Genomic DNA, 24,161 nt, shown 5'->3' with positions numbered 1-24,161 from the left:
TTTTCATTTTGTTTTGAACATCAGTACTCAGACATTTCAATTTTTACACATTTTTTAAAAAAATAAACATATAATGTATTTTTAGCCCCAGGGGTACAGGTCTGTGAATCGCCAGGTTTACACACTTCACAGCATTCACCATAGCACATACCCTCCCCAATGTCCATAACCCCACCACCCTCTCCTGACCTCCCCTCCCCCCAGAAACCTTGAGTTTGTTTTGTGAGATTAGGAGTCTCTGATGGTTTGTCTCCCTCCTGATCCCATCTTGTTTCACTTATTCTTTTCCTACCCCCCAAGCCCCCCCCCCACCGTTGCATTTCCACTTTCTCATATCAGGGAGATCATATGATAGTTGTCTGTCTCTGATTGACTTATTTCACTAAGCATAATACCCTCTAGTTCCATCCATGTCATCACAAATGGCAAGATTTCATTTATTTTGATGGCTGCATAGTATTCCATTGTGTATATATACCACATCTTCTTTATCCATTCATCTGTTGATGGACATCTAGGTTCTTTCCATAGTTTGGCTATTGTGGACATTGCTGCTATAAACATTCAGGTGTACGTTCCCCTTCGGATCACTACATTTGTATCTTAAGGGTAAATACCCAGTAGTGCAGTTGCTGGGTCATAGGGTAGCTCTATTTTCAACTTTTTGAGGAACCTCCACGCTGTCAATTTGTACACAATTCTTGATACATGTACTGAATATCTAAAAAGTTGGGTAGTTGTGATTCTTTTCTAAGTAGTTATCCCAGCTTAAAATTTGGAAGTAAATTTTCCTTTGAAGTTTCATTTACCAGTATCTTGAAATGTTGGTAAGATGTTATATCATAAGTCCCACTAATTCACAATTTAATGTAATATACATACGTTTTCAGTCTTTCACAGCTCATTAACAAAGTTATAGGAAGGGGCACCTGGGTGGCTCAGTGGGTTAAGCCTCTGCCTTCGGCTCAGGTCATGATCCCAGGGGCCTGGGATCGAGTCCCGCATTGGGCGCTCTGCTCAGCAGGGAGCCTGCTTCTCCTCATCTCTCTCTCTGTCTGTCTCTCTGCCTATTTGTGATCTCTATCTCTGTCAAATAAATAAATAAAATCTTTAAAAAAAAAAAAAAAAAAACAAAGTTATAGGAAAACTGGACTAGCACTACCCAAAGATGTTTCAGAGTGGAAGCAGTTCTGATAGGGACAGCCAAGATCAAGGAGTGTTATTTAGTAAACAATTCCACTAAAAACAACATGGCAGGGACGCCTGGGTGGCTCAGTTGGTTAAGCGGCTGCCTTCAGCTCAGGTCATGGTCCCAGCGTCCTGGGATCGAGTCCCACATCGGGCTCCTTGCTCAGCAGGGAGCCTGCTTCTCCCTCTGCCTCTGCCTGCCATTCTGTCTGCCTGTGCTCGCTCTCTCCCCCTCTCTCTCTGATAAATAAATAAAAATCTTTAAATTTAAAAAAAAAAAAAAAAAACCATAGCAACAGAAGTAAGTTAAAATGTTCAAGGCATAGTAAATGTACAAGTGTGACTCCAAACTGCCGTTTAATGTGTTTTGTAGAATAGGATATAAAAACTGCCTCCCATCTGTAGAGTGTTAAGCTGACACTTAAGACAAAGCATTGCACATTCAGTATCTCACTGTTTCCTGGCTGTACCAAAAAAGATAAACCACCACCAAATGATTTTACCTAAAAAATAAAAAAGTTGTTTACACTTTAAAAATGAGATGAGGTGGGATTGCTTTCTTAAAAGCCTTACTAGACCTACTGAAAGAACTTGTGTCTACAAAATAGTTGATAAAAATATTACTCTGGGCTGTACAAGAAGAGAGATGGACCCATGATAAGATGGGTTGTATGATACTAATCAAACTTGGCTTCTTTCTCTCCTGCTTCATCAGAGACTGGACCGTCCTCATTCTAAGTTTCTCTGTTTTCTACGGAAAACTGTCTTTAGTTTCCTGGTAAGCTTTTCCCTTGGTTCCCCTTTTCCCCTTTGTGCACTTTTTCATCCAAAGATTTATACTTTCTTGCCCTTTTGGCTTTGTTTCCACTGTAGGTTTAGCTGACAACCTCCGGGCTCCCCTGGGCTCCCCTGACTCCACCCCTTCAGAGGAGCTGACCTTCTTCCTTTGGGCTCCCTGGCAGGTAGGAGCAAGCCAGGCAAGCCAGACAGAGTCTTTGTGAGGCTGGGCCACCAGAGTGGCTATAACCCACCACGGCCCAGGGGGAAGGTTTTTATTGTCTCATGGATGCTATATAGCTTGTCCTGTTTCTGTAAGGGTGTTGTTACTTGCAGTTTTTTGTTCTTTTTTTGTTTTCCTTTGCTTCTAACATAGTTGCTGTTTTATCCAAGTTCTTTTGTTTTCTTAGTTTCTTTCAGTTTCTTTCTTTCATATGGAAGCTTTCCTGAAATGGTTAATGATCCTTATTTTGGGTTCACATTTTAGAATGAAGCACTTAACTGAAAACAAAAAAGTGTTTTTTGTGTAGGGCTTATCAGTTAGTTTGGTTTGATTTAACTTTGGGGTGATTGGATAGTCACCCACACATTTTGTTTGGAGGGTGCCCCAGATGTCACTATTTATAGGTCTCTTTTCTGAAGCCATTCATTTTTTTCTTGTCAAGAATTCTTCAGTCTTGGGATGCCTGGGTGGCTCAGTCAGTTAAGCGTCTGCATTCAGCTCAGGTCATGATATCAGGGTCCTGGGTTGGAGTCCCACATTGGGCTCCTTACTCAGCAGGGAGCCTGCTTCTCCCTCTGCCTGCCACTTCCCTTGTTTGTGCTCCCTCTCTCTCTATGACAAAAAAATAAAATATTAAGAAAAAAAAAAGAAAAAGAGGGATGCCTAGGTGGCTCAGTGGGTTAAGCTAACTGCCTTTGGCTCAGGTTGTGATCCCAGCATCCTGGGATCAGAACCACCCCCACCCCCCCACCCCCCCAGCAAGAGCTTCCAGTAGGGAGCCTGCTTCTTCCTCTGCCTGCCATTCCCGTTTTGTGCTTTTTTTTTTTTTTTTTTTTTTTTTTTTTTTTTTGACAGACATCACAAGTAGGCAGAGAGGCAGGCAGAGAGAGAGAGAGGAGGAAGCAGGCTCCCCGCTGAGCAGAGAGCCCAATGCGGGACTCGATCCCAGGACCCTGAGATCATGACCTGAGCCGAAGGCAGCGGCTTAACCCACTGAGCCACCCAGGCGCCCGCCCATTTTGTGCTCTTAAGCACGCGCGCTCTCTCTCTCTCTCTGACAAATAAATAAAAATCTTTTAAAAATAATAAAAATTAAAAAGGACTCTTCGATTTTTTATCAGAGGGATATACGCCTATTGCCAGTATTTGGTGGTGGTGGTGGTGGTGGTGGTTTCAAGCTGTGGCACAAGGAAGGGGGTGTTGGAGGTTTACCTTTCAATACTTTCATTTAGCCTTTGAAAACAGAAGATAGGACTTCTTCCTTTGCTGTGAAAATGTGTTTGATGGCCCTGGGTCTGGGGCCTCTTTGGTTCAACTATATTTCTTTCTTCTGCAGTGAATGAGGAGGTGGTCGTTATGGTGAGTTCCTGGCTACACTGTAGACAACCAGTCCCCTAGATTTTAGCCTGTTTCTCAGCCCTGCTTTCAAATGTGGGACCTAGAGTTCTAGAACTGAGCCTTTCCAGGGTCCTGGGGTGGGAATTAGTTTGTTTCTAGCCTCTCAGTAGTCCCTGGAATTCAGCTTTGTTCATTCTGCTGAGTCAGTTTCTCCCTTTTTCTTTCTTTCTTTCTTTCTTAAAACTAGGCAAAGTCATAAAGACTTAACTGTACCCATATTTAAGTAGTTGTTACATCGTTATTGAAGACTGTAAAGATAGGCCCTGTCACATAAACTGAGAGCAAAAAAAGGTTTTTTTAAGATTCTAGCAAATCAGTGGTTTAATATTAGGGGTACATAGGAAATCTAATGTTATGGCGAGAACAAATTTAGGCAGCTGTTGTTTTTTGCATGAAGGGATGAAGAACCACCCAGAGCAATTTTTCAAGATTCCATAAATAGAGACTTTGTTATGACTATTCTAGTTTTTAGGTATTGGTTTAAAAACTACAGCACCCCCAATCATCCAAAAGTCTAGCACTTAAGTGGTCTAGCACCCTTTTACAATCACTGCTTTAGAGCATTCTAACACCCGTGGTATTCCAAAAGTGACCAACATAAGATTAAAACATTCAGCAACTACGTTTTTCCTGCCCCAGTACCAAGCCCTAGGGACTAGGTCATTACATTTTAAATAGGTAGCAGCATTTCACTATCCATAATATAAATTTGATTCATTGGTACAGTTATTAATCAGAGAGCCATGTTATAGTCTGTTTCTACTAAATAGACTTGGAATAATTCCTATATTCTATCTTAGATGCTATTACATTCTTACATGCTATTACATTTTGTTTCAAATGTTCTGCTTTCATTCAGTCTAAACAAGACTAGTATTGGCCAATAGCAAATTTATCAAGACAAAAATTTTAGTTTTAGATTATAGGTCTGGAGGAGAAAAAAAACCCTTGGACTTCACTCTGTGTACACAATTGGTTTTCCTTACGATAAACTAATTATTACTCATGAAGAATAACAGTTTTACTGCTTCAAATAAAGAAGACTAAAAGCACCTTCTTCCTTTTTTTCAATTAAAAAAAATTACTATGGGACAAAAGTCAAGTTTGCATTTTTTATAGCATAAATTACCAACAAGGTCCAAACCTAGTAATCAAAAATTAAATAAAATCTCAAAATTTAAAACCAAGAAACAAGCTAAAGTTTTCTACCAAACAAATATTGGAATATTTCCCAAATAAAAATGTAGGCACAATTATTATATTCCATGTTTCAGAGAAAAGACATTTAAAGATTCATGCCATAAGTTTATTTTTAAACATATTGAGTATTTTGAATTCAAGAGTTTGATCCATTTTCCAAAGAGATTGCACCTTTTGAAATATTCCTTTTCACATCTGCTTAATGGATTAATTAAAACATGCTTATTTCTTTTTTTTTTTTTTAAGATTTTATTTATTTATTTGACAGAGAGAGATCACAAGTAGGCAGAGAGGCAGGCAGAGAAAGAAGGAAGCAGGCTCCTTGCTGAGCAGAGAGCCCGATGCGGGGCTCGATCCCAGGACTCTGGAATCATGACCTGAGCCATAGGCAGAGGCTTTAACCCACTGAGCCAGCCATCCACCCCAACATGCTTATTTCTTAAGTAGTTGGTGTCTTACTATTTAAAAAAAAAAAAAATGCAACAAATCCAGATCCAAAGTACACAGTCATTATAACTAGTAACCGCCACATATTTCCCACTGAAAATGTAAAACGCTTCTCAGGGTCCTCCTAACAGCAGCTCCTGCAGACCACAGAAGTTTTGAACCTCCAGATGCTCTATCCCAACATAGTGCTACTGGAAGTTCTACAAGAGATCCAAGATGGAAGAAATGACAGCACCACACCAAGTCTTCCTCCTCTCACTGAGTTGGTTTCCATTTCACCTTCTACTTTTCCATCTTCCTGAAGTTTGTTAGTATTTGTGATCCACTGTCACCTTCTTGACTATCCTCTTTGTCCTTGTGGGTCTGTACGTGTTTTTTTTAATCCCTTACTTAAAACTTAAAAGTGATTTGGTAAAGGAATAGAGATGATAAATGCATGTGAGTATTTGCTGTATTTAACTGGATGTCAGGGAAGGTACTACTAGTAAAGTAAATTGTAATTGTTCATTGATGAGCTTCTGGGTGCTCCAAAAATATTTATTTATCCATTCAGCAAGTAGTTAAGGAGTGCTTACAGTGTGCTGTGCTAGGTTTTTGAGATAAGCATTCTGCTCACATGAAGCTTCTTCTCTTGGAAGCAGTAAATGAACATCTAAACAAAAGTAAAATACCAAGAGAGCAATTAAGTGCTATAAAGAAAAATAAAGAGATAGAAAGTGGCAGGAGTTACTATTTAAGCACATTCAGGGAAGACTCTTCCAGGAAGAATGAAGGTGACGTTTAAAGGGAGACCCAAATGAAGTAAGAGTGATCCTTGTGAGTATCTGGGTATGGGATACACTCCAGGCAAGGAAGAGGGGGAGCATGCTTGACACCAGTGACACTCAGAGTTGGAAAAAGGAGATTTGATGGAAGGATACTCAGAGAATTGAATCTCAGGATATATGACCAGGCTACATGGGAACTGGAGAGCTGTCCAACTCTCCATCTCTGTCCATCTCTCCAACTCCTTCTGGGGCTACATGATTACTGCTCTTTGCTTTGTTCTGAGAGTCTAGTCATTTTCTACCAGCTCTCCAAGGATTAGCTTTTTCTATGTTCCCCAACAATTTGGGCTTACACATGGCATCAGATCAAGCCCTGACCCCGTATGATCTTATAACTTGGATCACTCTTTTACTTCCATGAAGATGGCAGATCTTTCCATTTACTTTTTTTCTTTATTTTTTTTCAAAGATACAGCATATTTTTAATTTGATTTCCTTCCCTAATACTTTATGTTCTATAATGCCGTTTGCAAATATATTAAAATTTTTATTTTCCAACTTCTTGAAGAGATTTTATGTATTTATTTGACAGAGAGAGAGAGATCATACCTAGGCAGAGAAGCAGGTGGGGGTGGGGGCAGGTAAGCAGGCTCCCACTGAGCAGAGAGCCCGATGTGGGACTCAATCCCGGAACCCTGAGACCATGACCTGAGCCGAAGGCAGAGGCCCAACCCACTAAGCACCCAGGCGCCCCTTATTTTCCAACTCTTGCTGGTATATAGAAATGCAAGTGATTTTGTTTACAATTTTTTTGATTGAGCAGTCTTTCTCTTATTCTGATAATTTCTCTGTATGCTCATTTAGATTTTGTTTTTTCTTTCTAATCCTTAGTTTTTAGTCTTGCCTTACTATCCTGGCTAAGATCTTCAGTACAGTGTTGAGTAGAACAGGTGGCATTGCCTTGTTCCTCATCTTAAAAGGAATGCTTTCAACAATTCATTATTAGATATGATGTTTGTATGAACCTTTATTCTTTATCAGTTAAAGGCATTCTCTCCTTTCCCAGTTGGAGAAAATGGAAGAAATCCCAGTTGGATTTTATCGCCTTTCCAGGGGGAGAAATCATATGATTTCTTTTGATCAATTACTATGGTGAATTAGATTGATTTGTAATGTTAAGCCCATCTTGATTCTGAGATTAATGTCAGACATGATTTACACACACACATTGTAGACTCAGTTTGTTAACTTTCTGTTTAGGAATTTTCCAACTGTGTTCATGAGTAGGATTGACTTTTAATTTGTCTTATAGTTTGGTATCAAGGTTAGCATAGCCTCATAAAGGGAATTGGCAGTAAGTCCCTTCCTTTTCTACTTTTTATGATAATTTATATAAAATTGAAATTTTTTGGTTCTTGAATACATGTAGAACATATGAGTAAAACTATTAGGCCATATTTAATTTCTTTAATATTTAATTTGTTAATTATATTTATATTAATTTATATTATATATAAACATATTCCTATATTATAAAATTATATTAATTTAATATTTAATTCTTGAATATTTGATTTCTTTAATAATTAAAGGACTATTCAGATTTGATATTTGTAATTGACTCAGTTTTAATGTTATATCTTTTTTCTAAGAATTTGTTTTTGTTTCCAAGTTTATTGGCATACCATTGTTCAAAATAACTTTGTTTTATATTTTAGTATTTGAGACAACTCTAGTTATAACCCTTTTCATTCCTAGTATTACATTATTTGTGTCATCTCTTTCTTTCTTCCTTATTGGTTTCACAAGGGAATTACTTTATCTCTGATTAATTTATGTATTTTTTTCTTATGATTTTTGACACTTTATTTTCTAAATCTTTAGGGTGGATCTTAGCTTATTGATTTCTCAGTCATCTTTTCTGATATAAGCATTAAGATGTCTACTCTCTTCTGAGAGGAGCTCTACCCATATCTACTTCTAGGCAGCCAATGATTATCTTCCTGTTGTTTTAGATTGATTTGCACTTTGTAGAATTTTCTTTCTTTTTCTTTTCTTTTTTTTTTTTTTTAAGATTTTATTTATTTATTTGAGAGAGGGGCAATGAGACAGAGCATGAGCGAGGAGAAGGTCAGAGGGAGAAACAGACTCCCTGTGGAGCTGGGAGCCCGATGCGGGACTCCATCCCAGGACTCCAGGATCATGACCTGAGCCGAAGGCAGTCGTCCAACCAACTGAGCCACCCAGGCGTCCCTGCACTTTGTAGAATTTTCTATGAAAGAAATCATACAGTATGTACCCTTTATTGTCTGGCTTCTTTCATTCTACATAATTATTTTCAGACTCATCCATGTTTTATATGTATCAATGGTTCATTTTTTTATGGTGTATCCATTGTATGGAAATACTGCTAAGTGATTTTTTTATCCTGAATTGATAAACATTATTTAAAAATTTATTAATTTATTTGAGAAAGAATGTGTGTACACACAGATGTGTGCAGAAGTGGGGTGGTGGACAGAGGGAGAAAAAGAGGGAGAGAATCTCTAGCAGACTTTCTGCTGAGTGTGAAGCCTGGCATGGGGCTCAGTCTCAAAACCCTAATATCATGCCTGAGCCAAAATCAAAAGGTGGACACTTAACTGACTGAGCCACCGAGGGACCTCAATAAACACTTTTATCCTAAATGGATAGACATTTGAGCTGTTTACTTTTTTTGACTACTACAAGTAAAGATGTCATGAACGTTTCTGTACAAATGTTCATGAGAATATATGCTTTTTTTTTTTTTTTTAAGATTTTATTTATTTGTCAGAGAAAGAGTGAGCACAGACAGACTGAGTAGCAGAGGGAAAAGCCAGCTCCCTGCAGAGCAAGGAGGCCCATGTGGGACTCGATCCCAGTATGCTGGGACCACGACCTAAGCCAGAGGCATCCACTTAACCAACTGAGCCATCCAGGCATCCTGAGAATATGTGCTTTCATTTCTCTTGGATAGATAGCTAAGAGTGTACTCGTTGGGTCATACATGGTAATTTTTAAGAAACTGCCAAACTGATTTCCAAAGTAGTTGTACCATTTTATATTCCTACCAGCTGTATATGAGTTCTATTTGCTCTTCAACTTTGCCATATTTGCCAGTATGGTCAGTCTTGTTAATATTGGGCATTCTGATGTTTACTGGCTCCTCATTGTGGTTTTGCTTTGCATTTCTCTAATGACTAATGTTGAGTATCTTTCATGCGCATATTTTCCATCTGCATATCATTTTTTTTTTTTTTAAGATTTTATTTATTTATTTATTTATTTGACAGAAATCACAAGTAGGCAGAGAGGCAGGCAGGTGGAGGGGGAGAAGGCTCCCGGCTGAGCAGAGAGCCCAATGCAGGACTCCATCCCAGGACCCTGAGATCGTGACCTGAGCCGAAGGCAGAGGCTTAACTCACTGAGCCACCCAGGCACCCCCACATCATTTTTCATCTGTTGACATCTTTTGCTTATTTTTTTGAGTTGTTTACTTTCTTAACTAAATTTTGAGAATTCTTTATGTATTCTGGTGTGTGTCGTCTTCAGATACATGGTTTCCAAATATTTTCTTATACTCTTGATCTTTTCATTCTCTAAACAGTGTCTTTTGAGGAACACGGACTTTTTATTCGGATGAAGTCTAATTTATCAATTTTTTTATTTTATGAATTATGATCTTGATGTCATAGCAAAATCTTTACTTAACAAAAGATCACAAAGATTTTTCTCCTGTGTTTTCCCTAGCCATTTTATAGTTCTGGGTTTTATTTTATTTATTTATTTTTTAAGATTTTATTTATTTATTTGACATACAGAAATCAGAGGTAGGTAAGGAGAGGGGGAAACAGGCTACCCGCTGAGCAGAGAGCCCGATGCGGGCTTGATCCCAGGACCCTGGGATCATGACCTGAGCCAAAAGCAGAGGCTTTAACCTACTGAGCCACCCAGGCCCCCCTGAGTTTTATTTTTATAATTAAGTTTTCGTAATTTTTTATAAAGATTATGTTTTTTCACTTGAGAGAGAGAGCAAGCAAGCACAATTTGGGGGAGAGCCAAAAGGAGAGGGAGAAGCAGACTCCTTGCTGAGCAGGCCCCCCTCCCCAACATGGGGCTTGATCCCAGGACCCAGAGATCATGACCAGGGCTTAACACTCTGAGCCACCTAGGCACCTCTGTAATTTTTTTTTAACTGAATATAATCAGAAAACCTGGTTGTATGATAGCAGTTCTTGAAATTTGTTTTAGCTTGAGACTTGGTGTATTACCTTCTAGGATTTTTTCCTGAGTATTTATGTCCGTGTATATATAGCTACAGAGATACATTTGACCCTTAAACAACATTGGTGCCTCACCAACCTCCACACAGTTGAAAGTCTGTTTAATTTTTGACTCCCCAAAAACAACTACTAATAGCCTACTGTTGACTGGATGCCTTATCAATAACATAAATTCATACATATTTTGTGTTGTATGTATTATATATCATGTTCTTACATATTCATATTGATCATACATATTTTGTGTTGTTTGTATTATATATCGTGTTCTTACAAGAAAGTAATTTAGAGAAAAGAAAATGGTATTAAGAAAATCATAAGGAGGGGTGCTGGGTGGCTCAGTTGGTTAAGTATCTGCCTTCAGCTCAGGTCATGATCATAGAGTTCCAGGGTCAAGTCCTGTACCAGGTTTCCTTCTCAGTAGGGAGTCTTCTTCTCCCTCTGCCCCTCACCCCCTGCACTTGTGCTCTCACTCTCTCTTTCAAATAAATAAATAACGTCTTTTTAAAAGATAATCATAAGGAAGGGGTGCCCAAGTGGCTGGGGTGCCTGGGTGGCCCAGCCAGTTGAACATCCGGCTTTTGTTTTCTACTCAGGTTATGATCTAAGGGTCTTGGGAACACTCCATGTTGGGCTCTGTGCTTATTGAGGAGTTCTGCTTCAGTTTCCCTTCCTCTGATCCTCCCCTGCTTGTACTTTCTCTCTAGTAAATAAATAAATCTTCTTTAAAAAAAAAAAAAAAGAGAGAGAGAGGCTTTCAGTGGATTTACCAAAGCAGCTTTCTGCATCTTGGGCTCCAGGATCATCTCAGATGCCCAGTGAAGAGAATTCCCTGGAAGGCTCAGCTGCCTCTTGAACTGTCATGAAAGTGTAATAAAGAACTTTAGTAAATTGATTCTCAACCCTACTATCCAACTCCTTCCCCTATATCAGAATATCCATCCCAATGGCAGGACAGAGAGAAGAAACCAGGGGCTCCTTGACCTCATTTTCAGCAGCAGGACTAGAGGTAGAGTAAGGACTTTGCTAACTGCTTGGAAAGAAAGGAAGGAAAGGATGATGTGATTGGTTAAATACCAGCAGTACCAACCAGCGACCCATGCTTCAAAAAGATCTACAGCAGAAGGAAATTGAGGGTGGATCAAGAGTGGAAAGATTATTGCCTGTCATTATTGTCTATCATAAAGGTCTTTCGGAGGATACCAGCATGGAGAATAATTATGACATGTAGTCAGTATAAACATAAACTTTATTCTTGTACTGTTCTTGCTAGTAATTTTAGGATCATTATGCAGCATCTTGGGAAAGCTGCTCTATATTAGGACAAACTGTACAATATTTTGATATTCTGTGATACAAGCTGGGTTTTTTGTATCTTTTCTACCTTGATACCAGTAATTTGTGAGGAATCCTGTAGTTTGCATTTGAATGACTCAGTATACGTACACTTTTTGATTTGACCTAAGTACACTTTTTGATTTGACCTAAGGAGGAAACACTAACGGGTTTTGAGTGTTGGCATGTGTGTTTGAGAGGCCTGAAGCCATTAAGATAAAACCTAACCTCAAACTGGAAGCCAAGTAACTTGTGCAGAAGGAAGAAGGAAGAAGGAAGAAGTAACTTTGTGCAGAAGACTTTGGGTGATTTGGTTAGAGTATTACTAGGGCAGTGTGCATGTGCTAGATTTTCTGGTTTTCAATTGTAATAAAATTTTTTGATGTGCTATTTAAATTTTCAGTGGCAAATGTATGTAGAGGATCTTATTAAAACTGAGACTTATTTGGGGAAAAAAGATAATCATAAGGAAAAGAAAATGTGTTTACAGTACTACACTGCATTTATTGAAAAAAATTCATATGTAAGTGTACTCACACAGTTCAAAACCATGTTTTTCAAGGGTCAGCTGTATATCGGTTTTTAAATTTAATGTAAATGGAATCACAATATATAAGATGTTCTGCAAGTTGCTTTTTTCACTTTGTCTCAGCGATTGATTTCCAAAGTAGTTACACCATTTTATATTCCTACCAGCAGTATACAAGAGTCCTGCTGCTCAAATCTATATAATTCTTTTTGCTGTTATAAGTATTATATAAATTAGAGCTGTTTAGCCACTCCACTGTAGAAGCACATTTTTTTTTTAATTTTTTTTTTTTTAATTTTTTATAAACATATATTTTTATCCCCAGGGGTACAGGTCTGTGAATCACCAGGTTTACACACTTCACAGCACTCACCAAATCACATGCCCTCCCCAATGTCCATAATCCCAACCCCTTCTCTCAAACCCCCTCCCCCCGGCAACCCTCAGTTTGTTTTTGTAGAAGCACATTTTTTAAAAAAGATTTTATTTATTTATTCGAGATACAGACAGTGAGAGAGAGTCCCCAAACTTGATCCGGGGACTCCAGGATCATGACCTGAGCCAAAGTCAGTTGCTTAACCAACTAAGTCACCCAGGTGTCCTAGAAGCACATTTCTGAATTGTTTCCAAATTTTCTCAGATGCAAATAGTGCTGCCATAAACATCTTTGTGTATGATGTCTCCTTGAGCTCACATGTGGGTGTATTTCTGTAGACTAGAAGTAGAATCACTGTCAAAATCTTTCTGGGCAGAATGTTACCTTCTATTCTGTGTTTTTGTTTTTGACAGCTGTTACATAACCTTATATATAAGAAATAGCTGGGCCACTGATAAACTCAGTTGTTAATTCAGCAAGTACTCATTGAGTACATACTTTTGTGACCTTTCCTTTTGGAGATTTTCAGTTCCTTCAGACGACAGACGACGTACCCCCTTTTTATTGCAGTATTTCTGAATGACCCTTTTAATACATCAAAGTGATATTCATATTAAATACACCCATTCATACAGAAATAACTTTAAAAAACCAGTATACAGTAACTATTTTCAAGAGAAGTAAAAGGAGCAATATATTGTAAGGTAATATGTATTTCATGTAAATGCTCAGTCACAGCCCTCACAGAAGATGTATTGGAGAATTCACATAGTTTCACATACTTACGAAAGTTAAGGCTTAAGAGTAGTAAGAAGATGAAGCTGTTTTCTAAGTAAAATACAGACCATGGACTTAGAATAAAATTAGTGTTGGAGTGCCAGGGTGGCTCAGTTGTTAAGCGTCTGCCTTCGGCTTAGGTCATGATCCTAGGGTCCTGGTATCAAGCCCCGAGCCTCCAGCAGGCAGGCTTCTTGCACAGCAGGAAGCTTGCTTTTCCCTCTTCCACTCCCCTGCTTGTGTTCCCTCTTCTTTAAAAATAAAATAAAATAAAATTAGCATTATAATAAGGCTAGACTTTTAGTATGGTAAGAGAAAGAGTTGACAAGTGGAGTTGTCAAAAAGGAGAAAATGAAGTATGATGTCTAAGTATGATGTACCTTACCTGGAAGTAATATGTCAAAGTAATTTCCTGTGGTATGTATGTCTTGGGACAGAATAGTAGCATTCTTAGAAAACATCTCCTTTCTTAAAGTCTCACTTCATGAGGCACCTGGGTATCTCAGTGGGTTAAGCCTCTGCTTTCGGCTCAGGTCATGATTTCAGGGTCCTGGCATCAAGCCCCGCATCAGGCTCTCTGCTCAGCAGGGAGCCTGCTTCTCCCCTCTCTCTAGCTGCCTCTCTGTCTAATTGTGATCTCTCTCTCCCTCTCTCTGTTAAATAAAAAAAATAAAATCTTAAAAAAAAATCTCACTTCATTTGAGGTGTGTACCTTTAGTGTTTGGCACCTTAAAAAGACTTGGGAGATTGTATCCTTTTATTGGAAATGGGGGGTTAGAAATGAAACCATTTTGTCTATAAACAGTGAACATCTGCTATAGGAGGAGATAACATCTTAGGGTGATAGGTTTAGTTCTATGCATTTAATTTCCTCCAAAATTATAATAGGAATGTTCTGTGTTTATATAATGTATTGTACTTTATTGCCTCATTTTAATCCTCCCATTATTCTGTGAAGTAAGAGGTATCAATGACAATTTCACAAATGAGTAAAGAAAGGCTTAGAACAATTATGGGACTTGTCCAGAGCCATCCAGGCAGGAGCTAGCCTTCAAAGTGTAATGAGTTTCCCTGTAACTAGCTGCCTACCAGGATGATTCAGTTAGATTTGTGATTACAGAAAAATAGCCTGGTTTTAAAGTATCTTCAGTAGGCAAGGAGAATTCCTTCTCAGAGTAAAATATTTCATATCATCTTATGAAAAAAAGATTTTCTTGAATGGGTAGAAAAGGAGTTTTTAAAATGAAGAAAAGTATGAGGAACACTCATTTCGGACTTGGGGTGGAAAATAAGATCATTCATAATACCAAACTCTAACAATATTTGCTGGTTTTAAAAGGTAACTTTTTTGGAAATGGGTTTTTTTAATCGATTTTTATAGAAGTGTTAAAACATCTGGAAAATTTGAAAAGGAAAGAAGAAAGGCATATTTCTACAATTTTGCACATCTCTCACTATCATTTTATCACTTTAACCCTTCCTTGTGTAACCATTCTACCTCTATCACTCTATCCTTCTTACTGTTAACTTTCCTCCAAAGTGCTCATCATTATCTGACAAACATATATACTACTTTGTCACAATAGGATGTAAAGTGCAAGAAGGCAGGAACTTTGTTTCATTCGCTATTTTCTTCCCAGTATTTAAAACACTTGCCAGTGTGTAGAACACAGTAAGTACTCAATACTAAGATTTCATTATTGAGCGCCTGGGTGACTCAGTCGGTTAAGTTAATGGTAAGTTAATGTCTCTGAATTTTGCCTCAGGTTATGATCGCAGGGGTCATGAGATTGAGCCCTGTGTCAGGCTCCATGCTCTGGAGGGAGTCTGCTTGGGATTCTCTCTCTTCCCCTTTGCCCCTCCCCAGGCATGCATGCACGAGCTCTATCTCAAATAAATCTTTTCAAAATTTTATTTTTGGTCTTTTTTTCACATGCATGTCATCCAGTTGTAATCACAGCATGCACACAACTTAGTAGTGTGATTTCACAGAATGTTATTTTACAGAATAAATGTAAATATCCTTTCCACGGGTTGCTACATAGGCTGGATGACCAACATTTTTCATATCTACATAGTATTGTATTAAGGGAGCATAACATAACCCATCTCCTAGTTTGAGACATTTCAGTTGCTTCTGACCTTTAGGTTAAATAAATCCATTCTTTACCAGTCAAGGGGCCCAAAGTGAATAACAAAAACCAGCTGTTGCTGAGGTGCCTGAGTAACTCTGTTGGTAGGCCATATGCCTTTGGCTGGGGTCCTGATCCCAGGGTGCTGAGATCAGGCCCTGGGTCGGGCTCCCTGCATGGTGGGAGGACTGCTTCTCCCTCTCCCTCTGCCACTTCTCCTGCTTGTGCTCTCTCACTTGCTCTGTCAAATAGATTTAATTTAAAAAAAAAAAAAAAAAAAAAGCTATTGCAGATTTAAACAAAAATGGGCTTCATGAAAAACATTGAGTTAAAATATGTGTGAGGAAGGATGGATGGATTGGATTGGAATAACTTGACAAAGTTACCAGAAAGGCTAGAAAAGTAGCATTGCAGGTGGGAATACACACAAATCTCACTAAAAGAGCCAATTCAGTAAAGCTGTGACTGTACACCACAGCACTGCCTAGGCTGGACATGGAGCTCCTATTACCAATGCAAAGTCTTGGCTTAAACATCTGATTAATCTCTCTGCCCTCCAAGGGAGGCAAGGCCTGCAAGTATCTGCCATTTTGTGCTTCTGCAGTTAAAGGTGGGCTCTACTTCATCTGGACCTTTGAGAGAGGGAATTTCTGTATTCCCTAGAAAAATAATTTAGGAACACACACTGATAAAGCCATTTCTATATATAGGATAGTTTGGATTTCTGTATTTAGGATAAGATGGATTCCCAGAAGTAGAATCACCAGGTCAGAGGGCATGAACAGATCTTTATGATGAGAAGAGCAGACCTGTTGGCTTAAACAGATGGGCCTTGGAGCTTTTTTCCCCTGATAATAATCTTTCCTTTTACACATCATCTATTGGCTTTACTGAATGTTATCTTTCTTAGAGCTTTCAATAGTTGTTGAGGTACAGGGACTTTTAGTCTCCCTTTTTGTAAAGGAAAATCCTTTTTTTCTCCCCTGGATAGATTCTTCCCTTTTGGGTTATAGAGCACCTACGTTTATGCTAGCCTCTGAAAAAAAAGGCATATTAACTTAAATTATTTTAAGTTAGTACACGTATGAACTTGTGGAGTGGAAATTCATCATTTATAACACTGAACTTATTTTTAAAAATTTCATTCTTCTCAGTTCCTCCCCCCCCCCCCAATCCTATATAAAGGTAAATATCCATAAAGCCTTTTTCTTCTTAACCACCATATCCCTCAGGCTTTCATTTGTTTGGATTTTGGTGATTGGCCAGCATTCACTTCAAATAAGTTCTTTGTCCAGGTATTAAAATAGGTAGTGGGTCCCATGTCAAATAGAAGGCTACAGTTTGGTTTAGAGACAGGTGCTGAGTATTAGTTACAGCCCCACCTCAACTGTGACCTCAGGAGCTCCCTTTCCTCTGTGGCTCTGGGGGATGGCTGAGACTGAGACTTGAAGCCATTGAATAGTGGGTTACTGCGCCCTCATTTGCAAGGACTGCATGAGTTCACCTTCCTCCCAGAATGGGAGGCTGCAGAGGCAAGAACTCTGACCTGAATTCACATGCCTGGCATATGTTGGGTGGGTGTAGTAAAATATTTGTTGAAGGAGCCCAGTGCAGTTATTCTTATGGTTGTTTTGTATGTAATGTAGATTGTTACATTGTCTTCCCTTTGAATAGAATAGTAACTTGCAAAGACCCTGTATCTTCAAAAATGTTGTCTTGATGTACTGTGAAGTTCAAAATGCTATATGCAGAATACAGTGTTTCTGAATTCTTCACATCTTCCCTCCACTCTTTATAGTTTTAAAATTGTTTTGAGTTGGTTGGATTCCATGGTAACCTGCTCAGGAGTTCTCAATTCAGGAAAGGTGGTCTTTAAGGGGAAACCCGTGAAGATAGGGGGGAGGAGGATGGCTCATTTAGCAAAGGCAACAATCTAGGTGAAGGGAGAACTTTGTAAAGCAAAGTACACCTTCCTTAGAAGCAGTTAATCATATTATTAGACAAACTGCTTCAGCAGCTGGGGAAGAGGCAGGAACATGTCAATTTTGCTTCCTTGGTTACAGGGAGTGATAGTGTACTTGACCTTCAGCAAGCAGGGTCAGAAAGAGGGCATCTTTAAAACAGTTCTGTCTGGTTTGGGTGAATGGAATTTACTGGCAGTTTAAAAAGCAAATGCCTGAGTTTTCCCCAACCAACCCTTGACTCTTGGTTGGGCTCTCTGACCTGGGAGGTTGCTGAGGAAAAATGTAAATAAAGCTGCAGGGATCCATTGGCATGGTAAGTGTTAAGTGTCCTAAAAAAACAAGACTGCAATTTTGTTCTCATTCTGTTTCTGGGGAAAGCCTCTTTGTAATGCAGTGTATTTCATAGGTTCTTGTTTTTAGAGCAGTTGGTAAAATAGCAGTGGATTTAGACACCTATTATGTATTTTGAAGGAATTTAATTTAGTGTGTGTTGCTATGCTTAGCACCTAGCAAATTATGTCTTCATAGGAACCTGTATTTGAGTATGCTGGGTTAAATTCAAGTGGGGCAAAAACTGCTTGCTTGTTTGTTGTTTTCAACAATTTTACCTGCTTGTGAATAGAGAGTTGCTCTTAAACACCTCATTTTTTTTTTTTTTAACATAATGTGATTAGTGATTATTGACTGTTTGGATATTTCCTTTCATGCCAAGAAATATAGGACTGTGATTTTATATTTTTAAGCATATTATCAGCTGGAGAATTTAAAAACTGTTTAATCACTTCTGATATAAATGAGACTGACTTTGCAGTGTTCAAGCTTGAATCCTTTATTGACTCCAGTATAAAGAAGAGCCTAACTTACCAGTCATCAGGAGAATTTATTTTTTAGGAACAAAACACGGTGGCATTGTAAGGTCCTAATCCTTTGTGTGAGGGGAGAGATGAACCCTTTTAAGGCCGGCAGCCCCCTGTGGATTCCTCTCTCTATGCTGCAAGTTGCTGCACAAAGAGGGTTTAACTCTTTGCCCACTGACCCTTCACTACACTTATTACTTAATGGTCCTTTGAAATAAAAATAAAAGGAGGATGTGATACATTTCAGTTCAGGCTGAAGGTATTCCATGGCTGAAACCTTTTACCCTACTTAGGTATTTATATTACTCATTGTTTCACTGGGAATGTTTAGAAGTCTGAAGCTTGTGGTTGAGATTTGTAACATATTAGGTCTGCATGATCTTTTTTTTCCCCCACAGGGTGTGAACTTGGTTCCCCTATTAATAACCCATGGGAATGTTGCAGCCAGAACTTGGAATAAATTACAGATTTAGAAACTCTTAATATTTGCTTCTTAATGCTGTGGGCTTTCTCTTCAACCTAGATGTCCATCTTTCAGCAAGTAAACCACAGAAATTTTTCCAGGAATTTTTCTTTTAAAAACTGCTGCCATGGGACGCCTGGGTGGCTCAGTGGGTTAAGCCACTGTCTTCGGCTCAGGTCATGATCCCAGGGTCCTGGGATCGAGCCCCAAATCAGGCTCTCTGCTCAGCAGGGAGCCTGCTTCCCCCTCTCTCTCTGCCTGCCTCTCTGCCTGCTTGTCATCTCTCTCTGTCAAATAAATAAATAAAATCTTTAAAAAAAAAAAAATGCTGCCAAAGCAATGTCATCTTATGATGTAATAGAGAAGGTTCTCACTCCAGGGTGAAAATGTATGAATTTTCCTAGCAGTCTCATAAACCCAGGTATGTCAGTGAAAGCCTGTACTCCTTGGGTTTGTGTAATAAACTGCCAAAGCAGGTGTTGTACAATACCTGTAGGATGTCTAATTAGCAGACAGGCAGGAGAGTGGAATAAAAGAAGAAATGGTCTAGGCAGAGTCCCAGGATCAAGGACTATAAAACAGAATTCTTACTCATTCCTGAAGTTAATAAATGTTCATTCACTAAGCAATCATTGTGGCCCTAAGATGAACCTGGCCTGGGGAGTAAAAGGAGAAAAAGGACATGTTTCATACTGCCCTCTGGGGCTGGCTTAACCAAGCAGTTATGGTAGGTGCCTTGTGGAGAGTGCTAAGATGCAGGAGCTTGGAGCACCCAGAACGGGACCTGTATATCAACTTGAGGGATCAGGAAGGGCTGGCCTGAGGAGAAGGGTTTTATTAAACTCTTTAGACAGTAAACATTTGTGTGTTGGGCAAGCATAACTAACTTTTTTTAAAGAGATTTTATTTATTTATTTGACAGAAAGAGAGTAAGCATGTGCACAAGCAAGGGGAGCCTCAGGCAGAGGGAGAGGAAGAAGCAGACTCTTCACTGAGCAGGAAACCCAGTTCCAGGGCTCTATCCCAGGACTCTGGGATCATGACTTGAGCTGAAGGCAGACACTTAGGGCAGTTTACTTCAGAAAAGATGCAAAACAGGACAGATGATTTTACCCTTTAAGTGTGAGTCTGAGACCATGCCCGGGAAGGTGTGTTTCCAAACATACTTTCACATCCTGCTTGCTCATGGTTTAATTGAGTCCTTTGGACTAGCTATTTTCCTGCTAAAATGCAGGTGTTCTGGCCAGTTTGTAAGGCACACCTGGGAACGAATGATCCTGTCCTTTGCAACTTGAGTGGACTGAAGGAGTAGAAAGTAGGCTAAGGCAAATGGCCAAGACTAACATCAGGTACTGAAAAGGTAGGCAGGAAAGGATGGAAAGGAAATGCTCCTGCTAGTTAATTTGCATCAATATTTTTATGTCCTATTTCCAAATTGGCTTTTTATTACTGTGCTAAATGATACTCAGCAATAAGCTCTGGAAAGAAAAAAGTGGATTCCTCACCTGGATATGTACTTATAATATCAGCCTCTGAATCCATATAGCTTCAAGAATTTCCGAGCAGTCCTATCGTGGCATCACTTCGCCTTCAAGCCAGATCATATCAAACTGCCCCTGGTGCCACTAGAACACACCTTCTCTCTAAAGGTCACAAGGGTGCAGGGGATCCTAAATGTTTTCCCATTAACCTGTCACCTCCAGAGTTAAGCATTCCTCTGCTAAATTTAAGGGATATTTTGGGCTGTTCATCTTACCTAAATTTGTTACTGAGCTACTGGGAGCCTATTGCCAACGTGACCCATACTCCTCTCAGGCAAATTCGTAGAGGCCCTTGGGCTTCTCATACAAAAGGAATTATAAAATTTACAAGCATATCCTTTAACAGGTGAGGGAACCAGAGTCTAGAGAGTTTAACTGTGACCCACACAGAAGTTGGCAGAAAGCAGTCTTCGTACCCAGTCTATGCTGCATCCATTATAGCTATCTTCCCCCAATAGATGCTCTAAGACAGAACCACTTTTGATTGTTCTGCACACCCAGCATGCAGCAAGCTCTAGGGTAGCACAGGGTTGATACATAGCAGGTTCAAGTGAAACATGGACAACAGTCGCTTTCGCCTTATTCACATAGAAAGCTTCTTTGAAACCCTAATACATACTTCTGAATACTGTTATTCTTTTAAATAAACTTTAGTGTACATAAGTTTACAATTCATAAGTGTGTGACACAACGAATTATTGCACAGAGGTCATGTCCATGTAAACACTACTCAGGTTACAAGCAGAATATAGGGGTGCCTGGCTGGCTCATGAGTTTGAGCCTCACCTTGGGCATAGAGATTATTTTTCTTAAAAAAGGTAGAATAAATTTCCTTCCTCCTTCCAATTACTGCTCCTACCTCTCTCCCTAAAGGTGACCTTTATTCTGACTCCTTAAGTAATTTTCTATTTATTTTATTCATCTAAAAAAATTTTAGGAACTCTATTAAGATATAATTCACGTATCATACAATTTACCTAAAGTGCATAATTCTGTAGCTTTTATTAATTCATAAGGTTGTGTAGCCATCACCACTATCTTGTTGCAGAATATTTTTCATTAACACAAAAACACACTTTAGATGTCACCCACTTACCCCATTTCCTTATTCCCCAGCCATAGGCAACCACTATTTACTTTCTGGGTTCTTTGGGGTTTGTTTAACTTGCTTATTCTGGGCATTTCATATCAATGAAACCAAGCAATCTGTAGCCTTTTATGTCTGGTCTTTCAGTATGTTTTCAAAGTTCATCTACAATGTAGCTTGAGTCAGTACTTTTTTTTTTTTTTTAAGATTTTATTTATTTATTCGACAGAAAGAGATCACAAGTAGGCAGAGAGGCAGGCAGAGAGAGAGAGAGGAGGAAGCAGGCTCCCTGCTGAGCACAGAGCCCGATGCGGGACTCGATCCCAGGACCCTGAGATCATGACCTGAGCCAAAGGCAGCGGCTTAACCCACTGAGCCACGCAGGCGCCCAGTACTTTTTTTTTCCCCCCTTAAGATTTTATTTATTTGGGGTGCCTGGGTGGCTCAGTTGTTAACCATCTGCCTTTGGCTCAGGTCATGATCCTGGGGTTCTGGGATCGAGGCCCGCATTGGGCTCCCCACTCAGTGGGAAGCCTGCTTCTTCCTCTCCCACTCCCCCACTTGTGTTTCTTCTCTCACTGTCTCTCTCTCTCTCTCTCTGTCAAATAAATAAATAAAATCTTCATTTTAAAAAAAAAAAGATTTTATTTATTTATTTGCTGGGAGGAGAGGGTAGAGAGTTAGAGAGCACAAGCAGAGGGAGTGGCACGCAGAAGGAGAAGCAGGCTCCCTGATGAGCAAGGAGCCCGATGTGGGACTCGAACCCACGGCCCTTGGGGTAAGGACCCGAGCTGAAGGCAGCTGCTTAACCAACTGAGCCTCCCAGGTGTCCTTATGTATATATTTTTTTATATGTCTCTGGATTCAGTTTGCTAATGTCTTATTGAAGATTGTTACATCTATATGGATAGGGAATATTGGTTTGTAGTTTCTTGTGATGTCTTTGCCTAGTTTTGGTTACGTAGAATGAATTGAGAAGTGTTCCCTCTTGTTTTTTGTAAGGGTTTATAAAGCATTGGTTCTTGATATACCTTTTTTTTTTTTAATGAGAGCAAGCATGTGCGAATGGGTGGGGGGAAGAATCTTAAGAATCTTTTTTTTTTTTTTTTTTTTTTTTTTTTTAAGATTTTATTTGTTTGAGAGAGAGACAGAGATAATGACAGAACATGCGTGGGGAGGAGAGGGAGAAACAGGCTCCCCACTGAGCATCTGTGATCTGATCAGGGAGCCCTCCATGGGGCTTGATCCCAAGACCCTGGAATCATGATCTGGGCGGAAAGCAGACACTTAAATGGCTAAGCCACCCAGCTTCCTCTTAAGAGAGAATCTTAATTAAGCAATCTCCATGCCCAGTGTGGAGCAAACGTGGGGCTTGATCTCCTGATCCTGAGATCATGACCTGAGCAGAAATGAAGAGTCAGTCACTTAACTAAGCCAAACAGGCACCCCATGATATGCTTTTATTCAAGGAGCAGTAATAACTGCCCACTTCAGGTGCCCAGATGACCACTCAGAACCTTGAACCTTGCCTTTGGTGGGTATTGACTAAATTACAGACCTTTGTGTAATTGATGGGCTTTTCCCAGCGCCATCCCAGTGGGACTGGGGGATTACCAGGACTCTTGGACAAGTAGTTTTTCATCGTAGTGCAGGTTCTTTTTGCCATCCTCTGTGGTGCTATGAGAGCCTTTCTTCAAGAAACTGTCATCTTAAAGGAGTGTTTTAGAGCTGGTTTTGGAGAGAGTGAAAACATTCAAAGATCATTTCTAAAAAGTTACTTTAGTAGCTATTTATTAAATTTGTATAGAGCAGATTTGAAATTCCTGTTTTTGGGGGAATTTTTTGGTTTTGTTGGGTATTTGTTTTTTATTTTCAACATTAGAAATAGCTCTCTTAAGATTGTATTTTCTTAAGACAGTCATCCTATGGCAATATCTCATTAGTTTGTCATTCTGGGCCCAAACACCAGAACTACTCAAGTTTATTACTCAAAGCCACAGTGAAAGCAAGAGGCGTGGTCCCTAGCCACCACTGGGCATTTTTCTTTTCTTTTCTTTTCTTTTCTTTTTAATTAAATATAATGTATTATTTGCTTCAAGGGTACAGGCCTGTAAATCATCAGTCTTACACAATTCACAGCACTCACCATAGCACATACCTTCCCCAGTGTCCATCACCTAGCCATCGTATCCCTTCCTCCCCACCCCCCAGCAACCCTCAGTTTATTTCTGGAGATTAAGAGTCTCCTATGGTTTGTCTCCCTCCCCGGTCCCATCTTGTTTTATTTTTTACCCCCTCCCTACACCCCATGACCCCCCCACCCTGCTTCTCAAATTCCTCATAGCAGAGCGTTTGTATGATAATTGTTTTTCTCTGATTAACTTACTACATTTAGCATAATACCCTCTAGTTCCATCCACATCGTTGCAAATGGCAAGTTTTCATTTCTTTGAATGGCTGCATAGTATTCCATTGTGTGTGGGTGTGTGTGTATATATATACACACACACCACATCTTCTTTATCCATTCATCTGTTGATGGACATCTAGGTCCTTTCCATAGTTTTGGCTATTATGGACATTGCTGCTGTAAACATTCGAGTGCATGTGCCCCTTTGGATCACTACATTTTATCTTTAGGGCAAATACCGAGTAGTGTGATTACTGAGTTGTAGGGTGGCTCTGTTTTTTACTTTTTGAGGAACCTTCATACTATTTTTCCAGGGTGGCTGCACCAGCTTGCATTCCCACCAACAGTATAGGAAGGTTCCTCTTTCTCCGCACCCTGGCCAACAT

The 24,161-nt window shown here is 39.4% G+C and overlaps 2 protein-coding genes across 3 annotated transcripts in view; one reads left to right on the top strand and one right to left on the bottom strand.

Annotated features, from left to right (window-relative positions):
- NR2C2 (nuclear receptor subfamily 2 group C member 2) overlaps positions 1–24,161 on the top strand; it is a 102,110-nt gene that overhangs the window by 27,392 nt on the left and 50,557 nt on the right. The window lies entirely within an intron of this gene.
- On the bottom strand, positions 1,866–24,161 carry LOC131826027 (non-histone chromosomal protein HMG-14-like). The gene is given in 3 exon segments (XM_059165312.1): positions 1,866–1,942; positions 1,945–2,143; positions 24,150–24,161. Coding segments are annotated over 3 exon segments (288 nt in total).

This window comes from Mustela lutreola, chromosome 2, assembly GCF_030435805.1.
Source record: "Mustela lutreola isolate mMusLut2 chromosome 2, mMusLut2.pri, whole genome shotgun sequence".
Taxonomy (NCBI): domain Eukaryota; kingdom Metazoa; phylum Chordata; class Mammalia; order Carnivora; family Mustelidae; genus Mustela; species Mustela lutreola.
The sequence above is the reverse complement of the archived record's forward strand: the minus strand, read 5'-3'. Positions and strand labels throughout refer to the sequence as shown.